Source organism: Pristis pectinata, chromosome 2, assembly GCF_009764475.1.
Source record: "Pristis pectinata isolate sPriPec2 chromosome 2, sPriPec2.1.pri, whole genome shotgun sequence".
NCBI lineage: Eukaryota > Metazoa > Chordata > Chondrichthyes > Rhinopristiformes > Pristidae > Pristis > Pristis pectinata.
The window spans coordinates 60627057-60646890 of record NC_067406.1 but is presented as its reverse complement, the minus strand read 5'-3'; the positions used below and the strand labels follow the sequence as shown (position 1 = coordinate 60646890).

At 40.5% G+C, this 19834-nt stretch overlaps 1 protein-coding gene across 5 annotated transcripts in view; it reads right to left on the bottom strand.

The window, feature by feature from the left end:
• Positions 1-1311: 1311 nt before the first annotated feature.
• The window catches only part of dlc1 (DLC1 Rho GTPase activating protein), a 363786-nt gene continuing 345263 nt past the window's right edge, over positions 1312-19834 (bottom strand). For all 5 annotated transcript variants that reach the window (XM_052036245.1, XM_052036255.1, XM_052036271.1 and 2 more), the window contains 9 exons: positions 18258-18437; positions 15189-15348; positions 13795-13993; positions 11665-11878; positions 9484-9598; positions 7915-8136; positions 6958-7175; positions 5700-5876; positions 1312-4910 (listed from right to left, as the gene is read on the bottom strand). In XM_052036245.1, coding sequence (XP_051892205.1) covers positions 4793-4910; positions 5700-5876; positions 6958-7175; positions 7915-8136; positions 9484-9598; positions 11665-11878; positions 13795-13993; positions 15189-15348; positions 18258-18437 — 1603 coding nt within the window. In that variant the 3' untranslated portion in view covers positions 1312-4792. The remainder of the gene's footprint in view (positions 4911-5699; positions 5877-6957; positions 7176-7914; positions 8137-9483; positions 9599-11664; positions 11879-13794; positions 13994-15188; positions 15349-18257; positions 18438-19834) is intronic.

The window sequence follows — 19834 nt, the reverse complement described above, 5'->3', positions numbered from 1 at the left end:
CTACTTGTTAATATCAGATGACAGAAGTGAAAACTGACAGTAAAGTGTGCAAGTTTTTCACATGCTAAATCTAGGTTACTGAGACTTTTGGAATACATTTGCTGCTCCACAGAATTTGATCTTGCACACTTTAACCCAAACTCAGCCCAGTCTCTTTTCACAAGGCCCCAATGTTGCACAGGTCTAACTTGTTGGTGTCGCTCCAGCCTGACATCGAAGAGGCCTGAAGACCAGCAGCGAAGACTCCTGCGAATCAACTGGTACAGTCACCTTAACATATCCCACCCCTCTTCAGCATGACCAAAAATGGGTGCACCTGAAATGTTACCTTCACGTTTTTACTGCTGGCAAAACGTTGAGTTCAGAGATGCATCTCTTTTTTAGTCAACATTAAAATGTTGCTGAAGTTTTAATGTCAAGAAGCAGTTGACTAATTAAGAACCTTCTGTGCCTTGTGAAGTCTATTGATTTGTTCTGCTGCTGCTTTTTCAGAGGATACTCTTTAACCTGCTGTCAGTGCATCGAGTATTTCACCAGCAGATGATCATTCCCCACAGCTGTTGCTTGTACTTGCAACCCTGCTATATACTCAACTCCGGATTGTTTCTGTAACTAAAGGCATTTTACCTGGAATGGGTGTTAACCTGACTCCCTCCTGGGGTTTCTGTCTGTATTCTGGCCCGTACCTTGTGAGTTACTGCTACTATTAGATGTTGTATTCCCCACCAGAATTACGTTCAGGTCATTGGAGAAGCCAGCTCATCAAGGCGAGCCTCTTGGGAAGGCTGTAAGTGTGCACATCCACAGAACGGTAAAGAGATGTCCCAGTATCAATCCGAGTGGGGATGATGACAAAACTACAGGGCTATGGCAAGCAGTAAGGGAAAAGGAATGACAGGATGGAACTGGTATAGGATTGATGGACTGAATGATCTCCGTCCATGCCATGAAACCCACATTTCGAGTCCTTTAGCATTGTTCTTCTCCTGTAGTCTACAAGTTATTAAGCCCCTTTCTTTAATTAGTTGTCATGCAGGACTTGCACAGAATTAAACTCAGGATTCATTTTAAAGTTACCCTTAACTTATTGGTGCAATCAGATCTTGTCTTTCTGGTTGGATTTATTTATTATAGTAAAAGCATCAAGTCTTTTTCAATCACCACTCAAACAGGACAGATCAAGATGCATCAAGACCAAGCTGAGCAGGGCTGCCCAAATTGCAGGACAGGTGCTGCATGTGACCAAAGGTTGTTGTTCAGGTACCTTGCTGGAACATGCAAAGAACAAAGTTCAAAAGAATGAACAATTAATCTTATTTAACACATTTAATAGTGCACATGATGGTTATAACTGTACAGACATACAAAGATATAAACACATTCTAGGTTGTTTACGCCTTAGCTTTGAGAGAGTAAAATATTTACAATATTTTAAAAAGGTACAAAAAGTATAATTGAGGTATAAATACATGAATATTTAAATAATTAATAACATGCGTTATCCCTATTTGGCAGTATGCAGCTAGACATGTGTATACGTTTACAATATAATGGTATATACAGTGACTTCAAATTCTACAAATACCAAAGAAATTCTGGTAACAAAACAGACAGAAAGATAAGCTAGCATTTTAAAATGGAGGGACAACACTGATATAATTACTAATAGAATTGTTTTCATTGCCACAAATTTCACTAAATGCTCTTTACATAACACTGAATGGTAAATATTTTAAACAATATTAGATAAATCCTTCTTTTAAATTCTGCTCACTTAGGGCTCCAGCACCCACATATTAAAAAAGGGTCATGAATTCCCAATGGCAGCTTATGTATTAACTACATTCCATTTAAAGCCTCAAACAGTTATGTTACAGTAAAACCTGTAAGAAAGGTACTTTCTATTTGAGGACCACTTGGCACCTAGCACCCTGTGATTGTTAACAAACTCTCATGATTGTCAAGTGAGGATGGAAAGCCAAAATTAAAACAAAAATAAAAGCAATAAAAGGTTAAAGATTATTATTAACATGTCTAGATTACTCAGAAATAAAGTTGGGGATCTTCTGTTGCTTGCTATTTCAAATATTATCTAATCCCATGAATAGTAAATCTTTGATGGGAATTGCAGAATGTTGGTTCTAATATGAAATGTAATGAAGACTAACTAAACATATGTGATAATCTTATTTGGAGGCCCATCACACAAGTGTAATAAATTGACACCATACATGTATGCCTTGAAATAGTTTTAAAGTGGACTCATAGTTCTGATCCTACGACAAAGCCACACAGTCCAAGAAAAACATATTGACCATACAGCAACACATAATCAAAATGGGAAAATATTGTGTTATTGCATGGGCTCTGCACACCCAAAACATCCCAACAGTAACATTGGCAGAGTTGTGCCTGACAATCAAATACCTCCTTCCCTCGAGCTTTGGAGGTTGCCTTGAGAATTGGGGCCTCTGCTTGCCCCTTCTTGGGTCATTGCATTAAGTGGGGATTTTCAAACATTGGCCTGACTGTTCTTGGATCTGGTGTCTAGCAGATCCCGGCCAGGATCCTGGACTGGAGGACCAAAAATACATTTAGTAACTTTCTATCTATTTCCTCTCAGGACGTGGAAAGGTTGTACTTATTGCCACTACAGGTACCCCTGAGATGGTGGTGATTGAACTGATTATAACTTGCTGGCCCATTTTGAGTCAAACATGTATCTTGGGACTGAAACAGTTAGGAATTGCAAGTTCTCTTCCCTGATAGGCTACTAGCTGGGTTTCTACCACAATCAGTGACCTTCATAGACATGTTCTTCCTTGTGCTATATATATAATAAATACTGGAAACACTTAGCTAGTCAGGAAAACATCTGCAGAAAAAGAAACAATGTTTCAAGTGATGACTTTTTGTCAGAACAGGAAAAAGTCAGAGATAAAACAAGTACAGAAATGGGGGAGGAGAGGAAAGAACAAAGTGATAAAGTAGAAGGCAGGAGAGTTCCTGAACACTTTCTTCAGATTTGTAGCTTCTGCAATATTTTGTATATGTTTTCCTTGAACTCAGATAAGTATCATATTTGTTAAAATCATTTTCTTTGATGGGATTTTAACAATCTCAAGATTACTGCTCCAAATCAAAACCACTATAACAGCATCCTTTAAAAAAAAAGCTTCCTTACATTGGGAGCCAGCTGGGAAAAGTTTGCCAATCCCAGCCTTGACTTGGCAACAATGGATGTTGCTCAGGATGCACCTCTCATGGTGCGGACACTCATCGTTATCATTGTAAATACTTTCCTCCTGACCCCATGAATCTTAGTGGGGTGGGTTGCAGATATCTGGGGAGGCTGTGAGTTAGCACTTTAAGCAAAGATATTGTATTCCTTGATTTTCAGAGTCGATTTTCAGCAGCTGATGTATTAAAATATTGGAATAGATGGAAAATTATCCCACAACAATTTTCTGCTTCAAAGGGGACACAGAGTAAAAAAAAGGGCTGCATCTTACTCAAGAACTATTTTAGTTTATCTCAACGTGCTAACAGGCGAACATTGTCACAATATATAACAGATATGACTGATTAAAAAATGTGCGTCAGGTCCCCAGAATTATCCCCACAAAGGTCCAAAATGTTCTCTTTCATGGCAGTTCCTATGTTACTCCTCCAAGGCAACAGTAGCTTCAAAATGTTATGTTCACCTTGGATAAAATAAGCAGCATGTTGTTTATTAAAAATGTAGTATAGTCTGGTTGTAGGTATATATATGCAAATTTGTCACTGCATTAAAAAAATGTCTCTATTCCTAGAAACTTTCAGGACTTTACAAGGATCCTGAATAGTGGGTGCTACAAAATATGTAGTATTGTTCATCAAAAGAACCCAGCCTTCCACTTTTAAGATGTAGCTGGTGTCTTAATTGTACAAACAAACAATATTTAGAGGGATTAAGATTGTTCTCTTGCTCCAAGCAAACCCTTTCCAAATCTTGGGCTGTGTAGTTGGTAGGCAAAACTCCCAGATGTAGAGACTTGTATGAATCTAGCATGACGGAAAAAAAATCAAAGTTCAGATGGGGAGAAGTGGCCCTAAAGTGGTCCCCATTGTCTTTCACATAAGTTATGACATTGAAACCTTTAATTCTACTGGACTCTCAATTGATGGATGTCATTCTGCCATGTGAATGTGTTCCAAGCAAGAAGTGTACCAGACACCACCCTTTACACAATCTCCCACATTTCAGCTCCTTAGAAACACACTCAAGCACACACTCCTCCAGGTGCACCATGTTAACTAGATAACTGAACCAAGTAAGCACAACAGAAAAGCATAACTCTGAAAAATACAACAATGGTTCATAAACTATGAAGTTATGGATAGTAATACAAAAAAAATCACAAGAATGCACCAGGGTATTCTTTTACATACACATGATTTATATTACATAAAATGCTTGATGCTTCATAGAAGCAATTGTGGCCCCTAAACAAGCAAGTGCAATGCATGTTTGCACTTCATATTTACCTAAAGGCCATTATTCCAACCATATTCCAGTAAAGGCCTATATCTCAGCCCTTATGAATGAATTAAGCAGCTTTTTAAAGTACATCGCTACAGTCAAAATTAAGAATTCTATTAAAAATAAAATCATTCATTCAAGGTCTGATTCATGCAGACCTCTCATAAACAGGTAATGCAGGTCCACCACAGTTTCCTTTCAAACATATAGAGTTATTCTTTGAAGCGCCCTGCTTCAGAGTTAACAGACTAGTTTACTGGAAGGTGTCTCCTAATGCTTGGTTTCTTGACTGCCGGAGCCGTGAATAATAAAAGAGTCTCGTATTCTAACAATTTCTGCTGCACACAAGTGTCCAAAAGCTTTATTGTACCATTCTGGCATCCGTCCCCTGAAAGGTGAGAGAGAAAATGGATTTAAAATTTACCACTCTGATTTAAAAATCTAAAACAACACGTTTGACTATAAAGAATTATATTGTTTTGAAAGAAGCCAGAAGCCAGTGCCAGTGTCCTATCCTTGTGGTTGAAGGCAGCCCAGACTCCGATGGCAGGGTTTTCAAATAACCAAGGGGCACCAGTGCCTCCATGGAGGTTCAGCATGAGAGTTGCTCCTGACTTCTGCCTCAATTGCCCAACTGCTGGTGGCCATGGAGATAGGTGCCACTGCCACAGCTGGATGCTACATGACACGATTTTGTTCTTGCACTGTGCAGGCAGGCTTTGACAGGACAGAACACTGAACCAATAAATTTTATGCAGAAGAAAAATCTGCTGTCACACACAGTAATGGACCCCAGGAATTTTTTACTTCTCAGTGCCAAAGTGAGCAATGTGGATAGTCCAATAATCTTCCATTGCATTGTTTGAAAACTGGTGCTGTTGTTGTATAAAAGCTTAGTACTTGAATAAAACTGCTTTCCAGACTAAATGACCAACAAATCTGTGATATTACACCATGTATTTTAACATTTTTGCATTCACATATGTTACCAATCAAACATTTTAACACTTGGTTCACACATACTAAATTCCTTTGTGCATTTAGAGGGTTAGGAAACCTGTTTTTACAAATGTGTTCACCAATGCACCAAGAGTGGGCTAATGTTAGCATTTCACACTGGTTGGAAATATGCTTCCATATTAGTAGACAAAACTCTGAAAAAAGACCCCGGCAATACCTTGTGTCTATCCTGCACAAGTAGGTGAGCTTAGATTTCCCTGACCCGCAGGGCTCTATTAGATATCGTGAGGTAAGGGCATTAGCTCGGACTCCTCCAACCACTGGTGTCCCATTGTGCTCCACTGACGTGGCCACCAATGCACAGCTGCCCTTAGGCAAGTTAGTCTTCCAGGTCCTGTAAAAAAAATTGAATAGGCTTAAATGCATATTCTTCAATAACTATGTAAAGACCATAAGATATAGGAGCAGAATTAGGCATTCAGCCCATTGAGTCTGCTCCGCCATTCAATCATGGCTGTTTCTTTTCAACCCAATTCTACTGCCTTCTTCCCGTAACCCTTAACCCCTTTACTAATCAAGAGCCTATCAATCTCTGCCTTAAATATACCCAATGACAGCCTCCACAGCCCTCTCTGGCAATGAATTCCACAGATTCACCACCCTCTGGCTGAAGAAATTCTTCCTCATCTCAGTTTATAAGGAGCGTCCCCTTACTCTGAGGATGTACCCTCAGATCCTAGTCTCTCATACTAAAGGAAACGTCCTCTCCACATCCACTCTATCCAGGCCTTTCAGTATCTGGTGGGTTTCAATGAGATCCCTTCCCCACCCCACCCCCCCACCTTCCCCCCACCCCCCCCACCCCCGCTCCCCCCACTCATCCTTCCAAACTCCAGTGAGTACAGGCCTAGAGACATCAAATGCTCCTCACAGATTAAGCCTTTCATTCCTGGAATTTTTCTTGTGAACCTCCTCTGGACCCTTTCCAGGGCCAACATATCTTTCCTTAGACATGGGGCCCAAAATTGCTCAAAATATTCTGTAGCAGGAGACGGGAGTAAAACAAATATTCAGGGAATTGTTATTTTCCCCCATATCATCTTCCCTCCTGAAAGAACAAACTCACTCTACGGCACATCAGTGAGCCACATATTCTTCATGTAAGCCCAGGGAGATGATTCAATTATACTTAGCAAAGCAGTTTATCCACTTTCTAGCCTTTCATTTGGTATTATTTCCCAGGTTAGGGAATGTGGAGACAGAGTCCAATTGAAGTATACCTACTACTCTCTATCACTAAGCCAAGGCTGCTAGCCACCAGCTAACTCAGACACTTCAGGGGTCAAGGATGGTAGTTCCCATTTTGTACGGGAGAAGCTTTTTTAAACAATGCAGTCAGTGCAGGACCCTGTTGGCTTATCTAATACTCCTTTGCTCCCTGCAGATGATATCCAGAGGAATATGAAAAAATTTACCTTATGAGCACGTAATCTCTGGTTGGATGTGGGGCCATGCTGCTTTGGACGTAGTGATAGATGTCAGTTTGACTATTCAAATTTTCAATGACCTTTGAACTAAGGAGGTCATCATCCCAGAGATGACGGTCTCGCAGTATCCGCCAGAGAACATCTTCTGGGGCAACAGGGACTTCAATAGAAGCCTTCCACAGTTTTAGAGGTGGGCCATCGCAAACCTGGTCAAAGAAAATTACACTGAAATTGTTTGATTCTTCACTGTTGGAGGTGACGTGCCAGTTGTTTAATAATATATTTGCATAGGCGTGGCTGCTAAGCGTAACTTCCCTGAAATTCAGTGGAGACCAGCAAAATCCCCATTGAAAGTAAGAGGAAGAGGGCTGGTGGAAAGGTACTTAATTGTTCACTGCCGGGTCTCGGCCACTTCCAGGAATTTCCTGATTGCCCTGAATGGGGCAGAACCTCGATGTCAGTTATAAGGGGCTTGAGCCAATACAGGGACTCTGATAATTGGCAGTCCTGTTCCTACATGTTACTGGGCACCTCATGATAGTAGTGGATATATCAAGAAACAAATACATAGCACTGGTAAGGATGATTGGGCCCCACTGGTGTCAGAAAATAATTGTGACATTTGTTATACAGGTTCTGCCACTTAAGGCTAATTGGACCATTGCTGCAGTAGATGGGAAGTTAGGAGGAAAGAGGAGACAACTGTCTAAGGGCGTGCATTGGGATTTTTCCATGTGAAATTGCGGACCCACCTTCCATTCCTAGATGAGTAATTCACTTCCAGAGTGCATTTACATTTCCAGTGAACTCTTCATCTTTGAAATGATCTTTGCTATCTCACCACCTTATTTTGTTAAATGGATTCTGATTTGCATACTATCTAAATGGTTTTGCATACACTGGCATGATTCACCACTGAAGTTAACTGTAAACAATGGGAAATACCTTTTTGTAGGCTAGCTCTGCTGACTCGGATGTTGAACAATTGACCCAGCCTTTGAACTTGTCCTTGGCCTCCTTCAGCAGCGTATGGATGTAATTCTGCAGATGAGCCCGGTAGTCAGAGGATTCACCGTTGCTGGTTTGGCCCAGCTGCTCCAAGCTGACTGGCTGCAAATCCTGCTCCATGTAAGAGTTACGGCATTGGCTCATCATTTCCTCTGGAATCTAGGGAATAAAATATTGCTGAGGTTATTATACTTCTAACAAATCTATTTATTCCTGTATTGTTGCCCTTATAATTTGGTTCCAGATCATTAGCTTTTATTGGTTAGCTTCCAGTGTTTACAATGAATAAATGTGGCTTTCTAATCAGACCAGAATCCAATTAATCTATGTCCACACCTAGGTCCAGGAACTTCAGCCAGAAGAAAGATGTTAGGATTTAAACACAATATAATAGGCAAATGAAAACTGAAGACAATGGAGTTCAATTGAATAAATATGATGCCTTTCTAATGTCTGAAGTGGCTAAAATATTTCAGTCTTGTTGATTCCAAATAAATGATGTTTCATATGGGAGCTAACTGGGACTCCTAGAGTCCCATGACAGATTTTGGAGAGACCCCTCTGTATAGGTACACCATGGAGAAATGAAATGGGGCCACGGGGAGGTGGGGAAGGGGGCAAGTGGGCAGAAACACCGTAATGCTATTACAGCACCAGCGACTAAGGAGTTTGTACATTCTCCCTATGTGTCTGTGTGGGTTTCCTCCGGGTGCTCTGGCTTCCTCCCACATTCCAAAGACGTACAGGTTAGGAGCAGCGGGCATGATGTGTTAGTGCTGGAAGAGTGGCGATACTTGCGGGCTGCCCCCCAGCACATTCTCAGTAATGCAAAAAGACGCATTTCACTGTGTGTTTTGATGTGCATGTGACAAATAAATATCTTTATCTTTCTCTCACCATGTGGTAAGCATACAGTGGGACTGCACATACTGCGGCTCCTCTTCACATTCCTAGTTCTTCTGCAGACTGAACATACCGAGTCCCAGACAAAGTGAAGAACAAACCACGAGAGGAAAATTGTTCTGGATTGGCTTTGCCAAACAGGCAGCATTGTAGCACCTTCTCTTTGTGCTCCATCTGCTTCCCAACTCAGTCCCATTGTCTTTAGTGGATTTGGATTTCAGATTTCTGAAACTCCACTCAAGGCAGCACTGCTACATTGTGTTCTTAATGGTACTGATCCAGACTCTAGAATGGACCTCTTAGACAATAAAGATATTTGATTTCTCAATCTAACTCGTTTTGGTCCTTGCACTTTATTTGTCTACCTGCACTGCACCAGGTAACTGTAACACTACACTCTGCATTGTTTTCTTTTCCCTTCGTACTACCTTGATGTACTTATGTATGGAATGATCTGTCTGTTAGCATGCAAACAAAAGCTTTTGACTGCCTCAGTACATGTGACAGTAATAAACCAATTACTAAATTACCAAATACCAATCTCAAGGCTGTTAGGTACCACTAGGTCTGGGATAAAAATGAAGAAGCACAAACACAACAGACCTTGAAAAGTTTTTTGCACTCAGCGATCATGTGGGCCAGACCCTGGGTAGCAGCCAAGTTTTCATTCAGGTCCTTCTGGTCGGGTTTGCCCAAGCTTTGTTTCCGCTGGATCACTCTGGGTTAAAAGAGAACAAGCACCTCATTAATATGTAACGACCTGCGAACAAAAGCACAGACACCTAGGTGCCAGCACAGGTATTTTGTCGAACTGGACAAAAGGATCATTAAACAGCAGCAAACCTTGTAAACTTGCACAAGGATCAATGAACAGGGCACTTGATTTATGGCACACACTTACTCGCATGGGAGTAAAAATTCTTTCACTCAAGTTACCCTGCAGCAATTTGTCTCTGCTTTAGCAGTCATCCTAAAACGGGACTTGTCTCAATTTAAGTTAGTTAGTAGACTGCATGCCAAGGTCAAGATCTTATTTTAATTAGGGTCTCTAAGAGGGTGGTGGAGTGTGGGGACAGTGCTTAAACTGTCATTTTGGAACAGTTCCTTATCAGTTTCACTCACTGATGGATGACAACCTTACACAATAGGCCCACACAACAAATAATTAGGAAGGACATCATAAAGGAGGCACTTTCATATCGGAGTTGTTTTGGTTTGGGAGTCTGACGGCAGTTTCCTGTTGCTTATTTAAATGAAAAAGGTAAGGGTGAATTTTCCCAGTGATGCTGGTTTTCTGAGTTTTCTACAGTTCTGTTGAAGTTCCTGTGACAGCTGGGTGAGCCCCTGAAAGTCTGCTGCCAGGATTCCTAACCTTCTTCCTCACCCCCACCACCCCCCCCCCCCACCTCCCCCAGTGTAAGAGAAAGTGTGAAACTTATCTCTGGTGTCTCTCTGTGTAGATGTGCAGATGTGAATATAACTGGGCTTGCCAGCCTATTTTTACTTCTATCCTTATATTTTTGTTTCCATCCAAGGCACAAATTTTTACACAATTGCATAAAATCAAGATCTATCCCAATGTATGCACTGATCTCCTTGTTACTTATCTCTCTACAATTGATCATCCTTTGTATGTGTGTTCTGTGTTACTTAACACCTCCCTCCACCCAATTCCAACTCTGTATACGAGTACATGTCCGCCCCTGGTTACAAATGACGATTTATGTACAGCCCATACATGCGATCAAGCATTTGGGAGACCAGTGGGATGGATTGCCGGCTGCTGTGCGGCTGATTTATGCCGTGTGGGAACTCAGTTCGTGGCACTATCTGAATGGTTAAACGTCCTGGTTTAACCACACATTGCCCTTGGTTGGCCTATGTTTTTATTTAAATACATTGCCAGGAGGCCACATCACCGACTTGCAAAGTGTTTGGGTTATGAACAGGTAAAGGATCCTGTCATATCCTGGGGAGGACCTGTACTGGAAAATATCCTGTGTACCTTCAATCTGGGATACTGTTCAAGAGCCGTGAGGTGATGTTGCAGCTCTATAGAACTCTGGTTAGACCACACTTGGGAGTATTGTGTTCAATTCTGGTCACCTCATTATAGGAAGGATGTGGAAGCTTTAGAGAGAGTGCAGAGAAGATTTACCAGGATGTTGCCTGGATTGGAGAGCATGTCTTATGAGGATAGGTTGAGTGAGCTAAGGCTTTTCTCTCTGGAGAGAAGGAGGATGAGAGGTGATTTGATAGAGGTGTACAAGATGATAAGAGACATAGATCGAGTGGACAGTCAGAGACTTTTTCCCAGGGCGAAAATGGCTAACACGAGGGGGCATGATTTTAAGGTGATTGGAGGAAGGTATAAGGGGGATGTCAGGGGTAATTTTTTTTACACAGAGAGTGGTGGGTGCGTGGAACGCACTGCCGGCAGAGGTGGTGGGGGCAGATACATTAAGGACAATTAAGAAACTCTGAGATAGCCACATGAATGAGAGAGAAATGGAGGGCTATGTGGGAGGGAAGGGTTAGATAGATATAAGAGCAGGATAAAATGTCGGCACAACATCGTGGGCCAAAGGGCCTGTACTGTGCTGTAGTGTTCTATATACCTGTGGATGTGTGTGCCTATTGGCATAGACACATTAGCAATTTTCCCATGTATCTGTGACTGTACATCAGGACTATTGATTCACTACCTTTATGGCTAAAAATAAAAAAAAACTCTTTAAAAAAACAAAACAAACACAACCTCTACCCCTGCGAAGAAATCAGTACCTTGGGGAGGAGTTTTCTCTCTTGAGGGTGTTCAGATGGAAGAGTGAAGGGGCCAGGCATACTGCGAGGTTTGTAGGCGTCATCTGGTTTTCTTCTACAACAGCTGCAACGTCACTGAGGAAGTAGAGGAGGGTCTGCAGAGCCTCTCGATTCTCATCAGGCAGCAGCATGATGCCGGCCTGGATTGCCTGGAGACGTTGATCCTTTGGGACATCTGCAGCACAAAATACACTTTTTCAAAGGCAATGTCTGCTTCTCAGATTTGATGTAGTTAAAGTTCGACAGCAAGAAAAGGCTTGCATTTATGGAACACTCTGCCGTACAATTTCAAAGCCCTTCATGAACAATGAATTATTTTGAGATCCAATGACAATTGTTAATGCCCAAATTTACTAGTAAGCACAGGAGAGCTGCTCTAAGCTACTAACTGAGTTGTATCAAGCACCTGCTTCAAAAGAAAGGCTGGTGGTTAGAAATTAGAATGAAAATGAAAACAGGTGCTTTCTTCTCAAGCGACTTGCAGTTTAAGCAGTGATCTTCCTTAACAATAACCATTAATGGACCAAACCTTGTCCCAAATACAGTGGCTTAAGGTGGAAAAACATTTGATGCCTGCTCCATTCTAAATGAGCCTATCTCAGAAGGACCATTGAAAAGAGCAGCCAAAACAAATGGCTTTTAAGCTTTCAGACCAGAGATTCAGGTAATAAAAGTTGGCCATGTTCTGGCTCCTGACTTGCTAACCAATGACTTCAAGAGAGGAGCAAAAGAATAGTGGAAAAGGAGGAAAGAAGTGTCTCTGCAAATCCAGTCCATTTTTAACTCAATTACACTGTGACAACAATAAGCTTAAAAAGCTTAACATAAAAAGCTTAATTAATTTATCCCAAAAAGAATGCAGCAGCTTCCTTTTTTGCTCTAAGATGCACGGCTCGTTGATGCTTTTATTACAAGGCCTAAGGTGATGAAACACGTAATGACTGATGGGCCTATATAAGGTTACTTTGTTTGCCTTGTGCATCGGCCTGAGCTGAAAATACATGCAAACTGTTTCAGAAAGGCGGCTTTAACAAAATCCTTCTGTGGGCACACACATCACTGTAAAAATATACATTGTCCTCAAAATACACATAATTTTCAAAATATCCAACACCTCAAAATAAAAAAAACAAGTTCAATATATTTACTCAGAATAAAAAAGGACACTTGCGTACATACTGAAACAGTGACCTCCCAGACCTTAATACTTAAATTGTTTATAAAATCACAGTGCCCAAATACTGAGGATTCTGCCTCACATACAGGGATTTGATGGACTAAACTCATCAAATCATAATGTGATATTATTAACACTTGACTATCTTTGGGAATTTCATAAATACCAATATAATTTTTTAAAAATTTGATGGTTCACAAGTGGAAATTGTAATTGTCAAAGCAAATTGTAATTAAACAAGTTCATTTGTCACTTGTTCGTGATATGAATGTGGTGAAGATGAAACATGGCCTCTTCACTTCTCCAAAGAAAACAGCTACAGTGACAGACAGTGGTCCCAGACTTCCGCTAGACACAGGCATAGTTTGCAAGGTCATTAGGAGGTCCTGTGATTTAAAGGTTAGGTCTGCACCTGGGGCACCCTCTGTCAATGATGCCTGCAAATCTTGTCAAAGACTCCCAGACCACAGGCATAGTGAGAATGGGATGGGGGTGGTGTGGTGTGGTGGGGGGCAGTGGGTCGGAAAGAATGTATTCTCCCCCAGCTCAAGAAGTTATCTTTTACCTTGTTCCAAGAACCCATTTCAAACAAGGAAATGCCATAAAACCACTACACAGAAGATGATATATGCTTCAAGAGGTCCTATTCCAGGGAAATGTACGCAATGACCCAAAGAATGGACGTGCTATCAAACAATGACGCCGGGACGTGCTGAACATTATGATGAAGGGCTTGAAATGGGAGAGTTGATGAGAACAGCTATAGACATTTGGAGTCAGTGTCCTTACAACGCTAGTGTCTCCAGGTCCTGGCAAAAAAATGTGCCGAAGGTCATCGACCTGAGACAAACATAGCTGGGAGTACTCAGATCTGAAAGTTTCTGCCGGGCTGGAGAAATTTCTTTGTTACTTACACTGGTAGATCTGAAGAAAGGTTTCTGAAAGTTTGCTGGTCATCAGTGGCTCTGGCAGGTCTCTGAAATATTGTTTAAGCATATCCGCCACGTCGTAGGCTGACTGGCCTTCATAGTTTACACCATCTGTGCAGGTCTCATTCATCTGTCGCAAGGCTTGGATCCTTGACTTTACTCCAGACTTCCGGAATAATCCAACCTGTTTATTAAAAGTGTGGAGAAAACTCTCGTGATGATTGGTCATCATCAACATCAATTAAATAGAGCGATAGGAAGTCTATCAGCATGACCACTTTATCATTCTCAGATATGCTTTAAAGACTGCAACATAAGATTCCATCGAATTAAAAAATAATTGTTAAATTAATTTTTAGTCTGGAAATGCATCAGGTAGATAAGGTGGTAAACAAGGCTTAAGGGATGCTTGCCTTCATTAGCCGGGGCATAAATTGCGGGGAAGTCTTGGTACAGCTTTATAAAACATTGGTTAGGCCACAGCTGGAATATTGTTAGCAATGCTGGTCATTACACTGTAGAAAGGACATGGTTACACTGGAGGGGGTGCAGAGGAGATTCACCAGGATGTTGCCTGGGATGGAGAAGTTCAGTTATGAGGAAGACTGGATAGGTTGGGTTTGTTTTCCTTGGAGCAGTGGAGACTGAGGGGGGATCTGATAGACGTATACAAAATTAAGAGAGGCATAGACAAGATATATAGTAAGAAATTTTCCCTATTGCAGGGGTGTGTAAGAGCAGAGGGCGTAGGTTTAAGGTGAGGAGTAAGTGGATCTGAGGAAGATTTTTTCGCCCAGAGGGTGGTTGAAGTCTGGGGCACACTGCCTGAGTGGGTAGTGGAGGCAGGTACTTTCACAACATTTAAGAAGCATCTGGATGGGCACATTAATCGCCAAGGCATAGTGGGCCACGGACCAAATGCCATTCAGTGGGATGAGTATAGAGTCATAGAGATATACAGCATGGAAACAGGCCCTTCGGCCCACCGAGTCTGCACTGACCATCGACCACCCGTTTACACTAACACTATGTTAATCCCATGTTTTATTCTCTCCGTGTTCTCATCACACCCCCAAGATTCTACGACTCACTTACACACCAGGGGCAATTTGCAATGGGCAATTAACTTACCAACCTGCATATCCTTGGAATGTGGGAACAAACCAGAGCACCCAGAGGAAACCCACGGGGTCAGATAAACAGGTACTTTCTGGTCGGCATAGAAATGGTAGGCCGAAGGACTTGTTTCTGTGCTGTATGATTCTGACATCAAGAAGTCAACTTTTATCGGCATTGATCAAAAGATGAGTCAGCTGACATGGTGAACAGTTAAATGTCAATGTGTCACACTATTGTAATCTACATAATAAGACACTGACCTGGTCAAGGCAGTGGTTGCGAAGGTAACGCATGGCTTGCTGAATACTCTGAGGGAGAGGGTGTCCTGAACGCTGAACATTCACCAGCAGTGGAACTCCGAAAACATTCCGGTCCTTGTAGTCTGGAACCTTGATCCTCTTCATAAACTTGGGCACAGCCCTGGAAGACAACACACATGGAGCAGTCTGATCACCAATGCCTTTTGCAAATTCCAAGCTTTACTGATGGGCAATAGAGTTTTAATTATTTAAACAAAAGCCTCAACAATACTAGACCTCCAGCCTGACCGTGCTTCAAGTGCCCACCTTTGCTCCAGTATCATTTAATAGTTCCCATTATCAAAAATCTACCAATCCCAGATCTAAAAGAAGTACTAATTAATCTAGCATCACATGCTATTTCTGGAAGAAAGTTGCAAATTTCTGCCATGCAGAAGAGGGTTTCTTAATCTCACTCCTGGCTCTCATTTGTAAACTGTGACTCATTATTCTAGATTCTCCAACTAGTAGAAATAGTTTCTCTCTAATCACATTATCAGTTCCTCTCAAGCATTAGTCAGATCACTCCTTAAACTTATAAATTCTACAGGTTTGTGTAATCAATACTTGTAATTTAATTCTCAGGTTTCTAACATAAATCTGGTAACTTGTAGGCTACACTCCCTCCAAAGCCAACATATCATTCTTAAGATGTAGACAGTTCTCCAGGCATGGTCTAACAAGGTCTTTGTACTTTATCCTCCTATGGATGCTCACTATCTACTATTGACAGTTTAATGAACTCTTCATATTGAACAAACTCTTTTGACCACCACTGGTACTGGCTTTTCACTAATTAGATGGTATACTGGTCCATCCCAATCCACTGTGAGTGATCTTGCATTAAATTACACTAAAATCCATTTACCATAGTTTTGCCTATTTAACAAAACCATAAATAACTTTGGTAATTTAATGCTTATTTCTTATCTTTGTTTACTCTTCTTCATCTATTTATTTATTTAGTTATCTACCTATTTACATGTTTATTTATTTATCGATTATCTGTTTACTTATTACTTTATTTACTGTTACTTGTCTTTGCTTCATCAGCAAACTTGGATATGTTACTTTCTAGCCAATATTCTAAATTGTTAAATAGTTAAAAAAGGTTAAAAGGGTAAAAAGGCCCAAAACAGATCCCTCAAGGATAGCAATAGTCTCATCCTGCCAATTAAATTATTTGATTATTATCCCTCCTCTGTTTCTGCTACTTAGCCAATGTTCTAACCAGGTCAATAATTCAGGCTTCAATTTCACAAGCTTTAATTTTAGCTAACAGTTTTCTTAATAAGGGAATTTTCAAACATCTTCTGGAAGTCCATTTAAGTGATATCCATTGACATTCTCCAAACCACTATAGTCAACTCTTCAAAATATTAATTCAAGCTGTTTTTTCAGAAACTGAAACATCAAACAAGCAGAAAGGCCTGTTGACCACGCCACCTCTGTGTCCTGCAATCAACGATAGCACTGAGCCCTGGGCAAAAAGGATAAATGATCTCTGTTTGATTTGTATCCAAGGCAAAACGAAACCTAATATCCCACCACCTTCAATGATGTTACTTTGCGAAACCCTATGCTGAATGGCTAAGCTGACAATGTATGTTTTGTGTAACCAGAGCTTGGTTTCATTCAGCCTCGAGAGGGCCAGAAGGCCCACTGACTTTTACGACACTGTGAGACTAATGTGAAAATTCATACAGTGTCAATGCAGAAGAAAGCACAATGAGCAACGATGCTGAAAAGAAGCAAACATTTATAGCTTGTGTGCTTCACGTACTCTTTCAACACCATATACACCAACAGCTGTCTAAGAACATACTGTCATGTTTAACTTGAAGCAGTGAAACACATATGAAACCTAAAAAAAAAGAAACGTACTGGGCATCTTTCGGTTAGATGTACAAAGTACTACTGTTGGTGAAGGAGCAAGATAGAACCATACTTGAAGTCATGAATATTTTTTAGAAAAGTTTAGTCAACGAGAGTATTGTTGAATGTCATGAAAAATTACACCAGCACTTGAAAAGGAGTGGGAGACAAGGTTATCATTTTTTGTATGGTCACGAAGAACTGGGCAAGCGTTTAACTGTAACAAGCTTACTGAAGGTACTTGTTCTTAAAGGGCAATATATCTGGGAGGGGTCACAGTGGTGAGTAAGGGGGTAGGAAGCATATCTCCGATATCTTTTAAATATGGCTATTATTTTAAAAATGGCTCTTGTTCATCACCATTCTAAATCCTACTCTTGCCTTTGATAACCTCCAATCTAAGGTTTAATATGAAATTCTAGTCAAGTGGAAGGAATGATGCTGATGGACTGTCAGTTTGTTTATCAGCCTGCTAATCCATCCATCACACACAGTCATCCAAGGCAAGATATAAAAACAACAGTCACCCATTATCAATCTGGTTTTTAGTGCAAAGGATAGTGATGCTAAAAGTGTGCTCAAGTGTCTATTTGTCAACTGCAACTTCAGTGGAAGAGCCACTGAAAGATTGGAAAAACACAAATGTTATTTATGTGATTTTCCCAGTGTTTCCGAGATTCCTGCTGAAGATAAGGAGGCGAGGCAGGAGAAGGTCTGCAAAAACTCACTCCCTTGGGCTTCACACAGTGTGCAATGAGCCAGCATTTTAGCAGGTATCATGGCAGCAAGAACATAACTACACAATTCTGCATCTTCCTCTGATCCTGATCACCGAATCTAATGATTCAAAATATTGTAGAGATAACTGGGTTACCATAGTAAGACATATGAAATTTTAAACCTGGACTAATTATGCCAGTGACTAATGAAACTTATTTATCCTTTACCTTATTTTTTTTACTAACATGACTGAGAAATAGTTATGGTAGACATTCATCACTGGAGTCAAGTCTCACCCTGTGTTTTCTGCAGCATAAAACTAGATGTACTGATCAAGGACAGACGTTGATAACAGACAGCTGTCAGATGGCAACAGATTATCACTTGGAGGTTCATCTACATTACTCATTTCTTTTGCTATGCACTGGCACCCACCAATTAAATCCATGCTTGTTAGAGGGTGAATATTTCTCCATCAGGGCAGTAAGCTTCAGTAGAGAGAACTTCTGGAGCAGGTTCATTTGTGCAACTGACTGGCTGTTAATCTGCAAAGAGGCTGAATTTAAGCTCGGCCTGTGAGATATCTGGAAACTGCCCCATCGTAGTCTTTGTCGCCTGTTTAATTAAATGATAAAGATAAGTAAATGAACAGTATGATCAATTTTGCAGGTTAGCAGGTAGGTCTCATTTATATAATTATTCATGAGGATTAAAATGATTACTGATACTATGGAAGTAACATTTTAAAAACAGTAATCTGATGTTTTTGTTTTACAACAGTCACAAAAATTTACTAAATATTCCAGGCATTGCAAAAAGTAGACTACTGGAGGATATTTAAGTGTTGGGACTCCAAGACCAAACCTATAAAACATAATTTGGCATTTTCAATATGGTCTTAATGTTATCCATTACGGCTTTATCACTTCAATCAAAAGTACAATTCTGGACCATGCACTGAAACTTGTTTATTTTGATGAAGATTAACTATTTCCTTAATCTGCCTCAAGGATCTATACACTGTCCGCTAGTGTATCTAGTCAGTCCCAAAGTTTAGCATTTTGAGAATGCGTGATTTTTAAAAATTCTTGATAGTTGCTTTCTAAAAAAAGCCTTCCAAATCCCCTTTGAACATGATGACAACTTATGCCATCTTCTCTTCCAGAACTTCACCTTCTTTTACCAAAATGAAACTTTTGGTCCTCTGACCTTCCTTTGTTTTGTTGTGGTGAGATTCAATGCTAAAGGTTTCAATGAGTTATCCACCAGAACTCCAGGATCCTTCTGCTATATTCATCTACAACTGTTCGCTCTGTACACTCACTGATCATTTCTCTTCTAAAGTCCCACTACTATCCTGCCCACTGCCATATCTCTGCTGACATCCAAAATGATAGAAAATTATTAATAAAAACAGAAAATGCTGGAAATACTCAGCAGGTCAGGCCACAACTGTGGGAAGAGAAACAGATTTAATATTTTCAGGTTGAAGACCCTGTCCTTCTCTTCCTACAGATGTAGCCTGACCTGCGGAAGACTTCTAGCAGTTTACATTTTTATTTTAGATTTGCAGTATTTGAAATTATTGTTGCCGTGCCTAGACAAAGAGATAAAACTGTAAACTGACATGTTCTGCTCAGCATGCAGCACTAGGTATGAAACAAGTGCAAAAAAAGCTGCTGGAAATTTGAAATATATACTCAAAATGCTGAAAACATTTAGAGTTACAGGAAGGTGGTTTTCACAGATGTGAAAGACTGTCACTAAAAATATTAACTGAAATACTTTTTTACCTTTTAGATTAATGAAACATCTATATGTTTTGAAAAGAAGGTCCAGTACTTTGCAAATTAAGGGATTCATAGATTGTTTAGATCTCTCTCTTTTGAGGTTCCTGAATGTAAGTGGAGAAGGTATATTTGGTTTCCCTGCAGCAAGGAAAAATAGTCACTTGCTTACAGAGACTCTGAACTTGAGTGTATATTGTACAATGTAGCCTCCTGCTTGCCCAC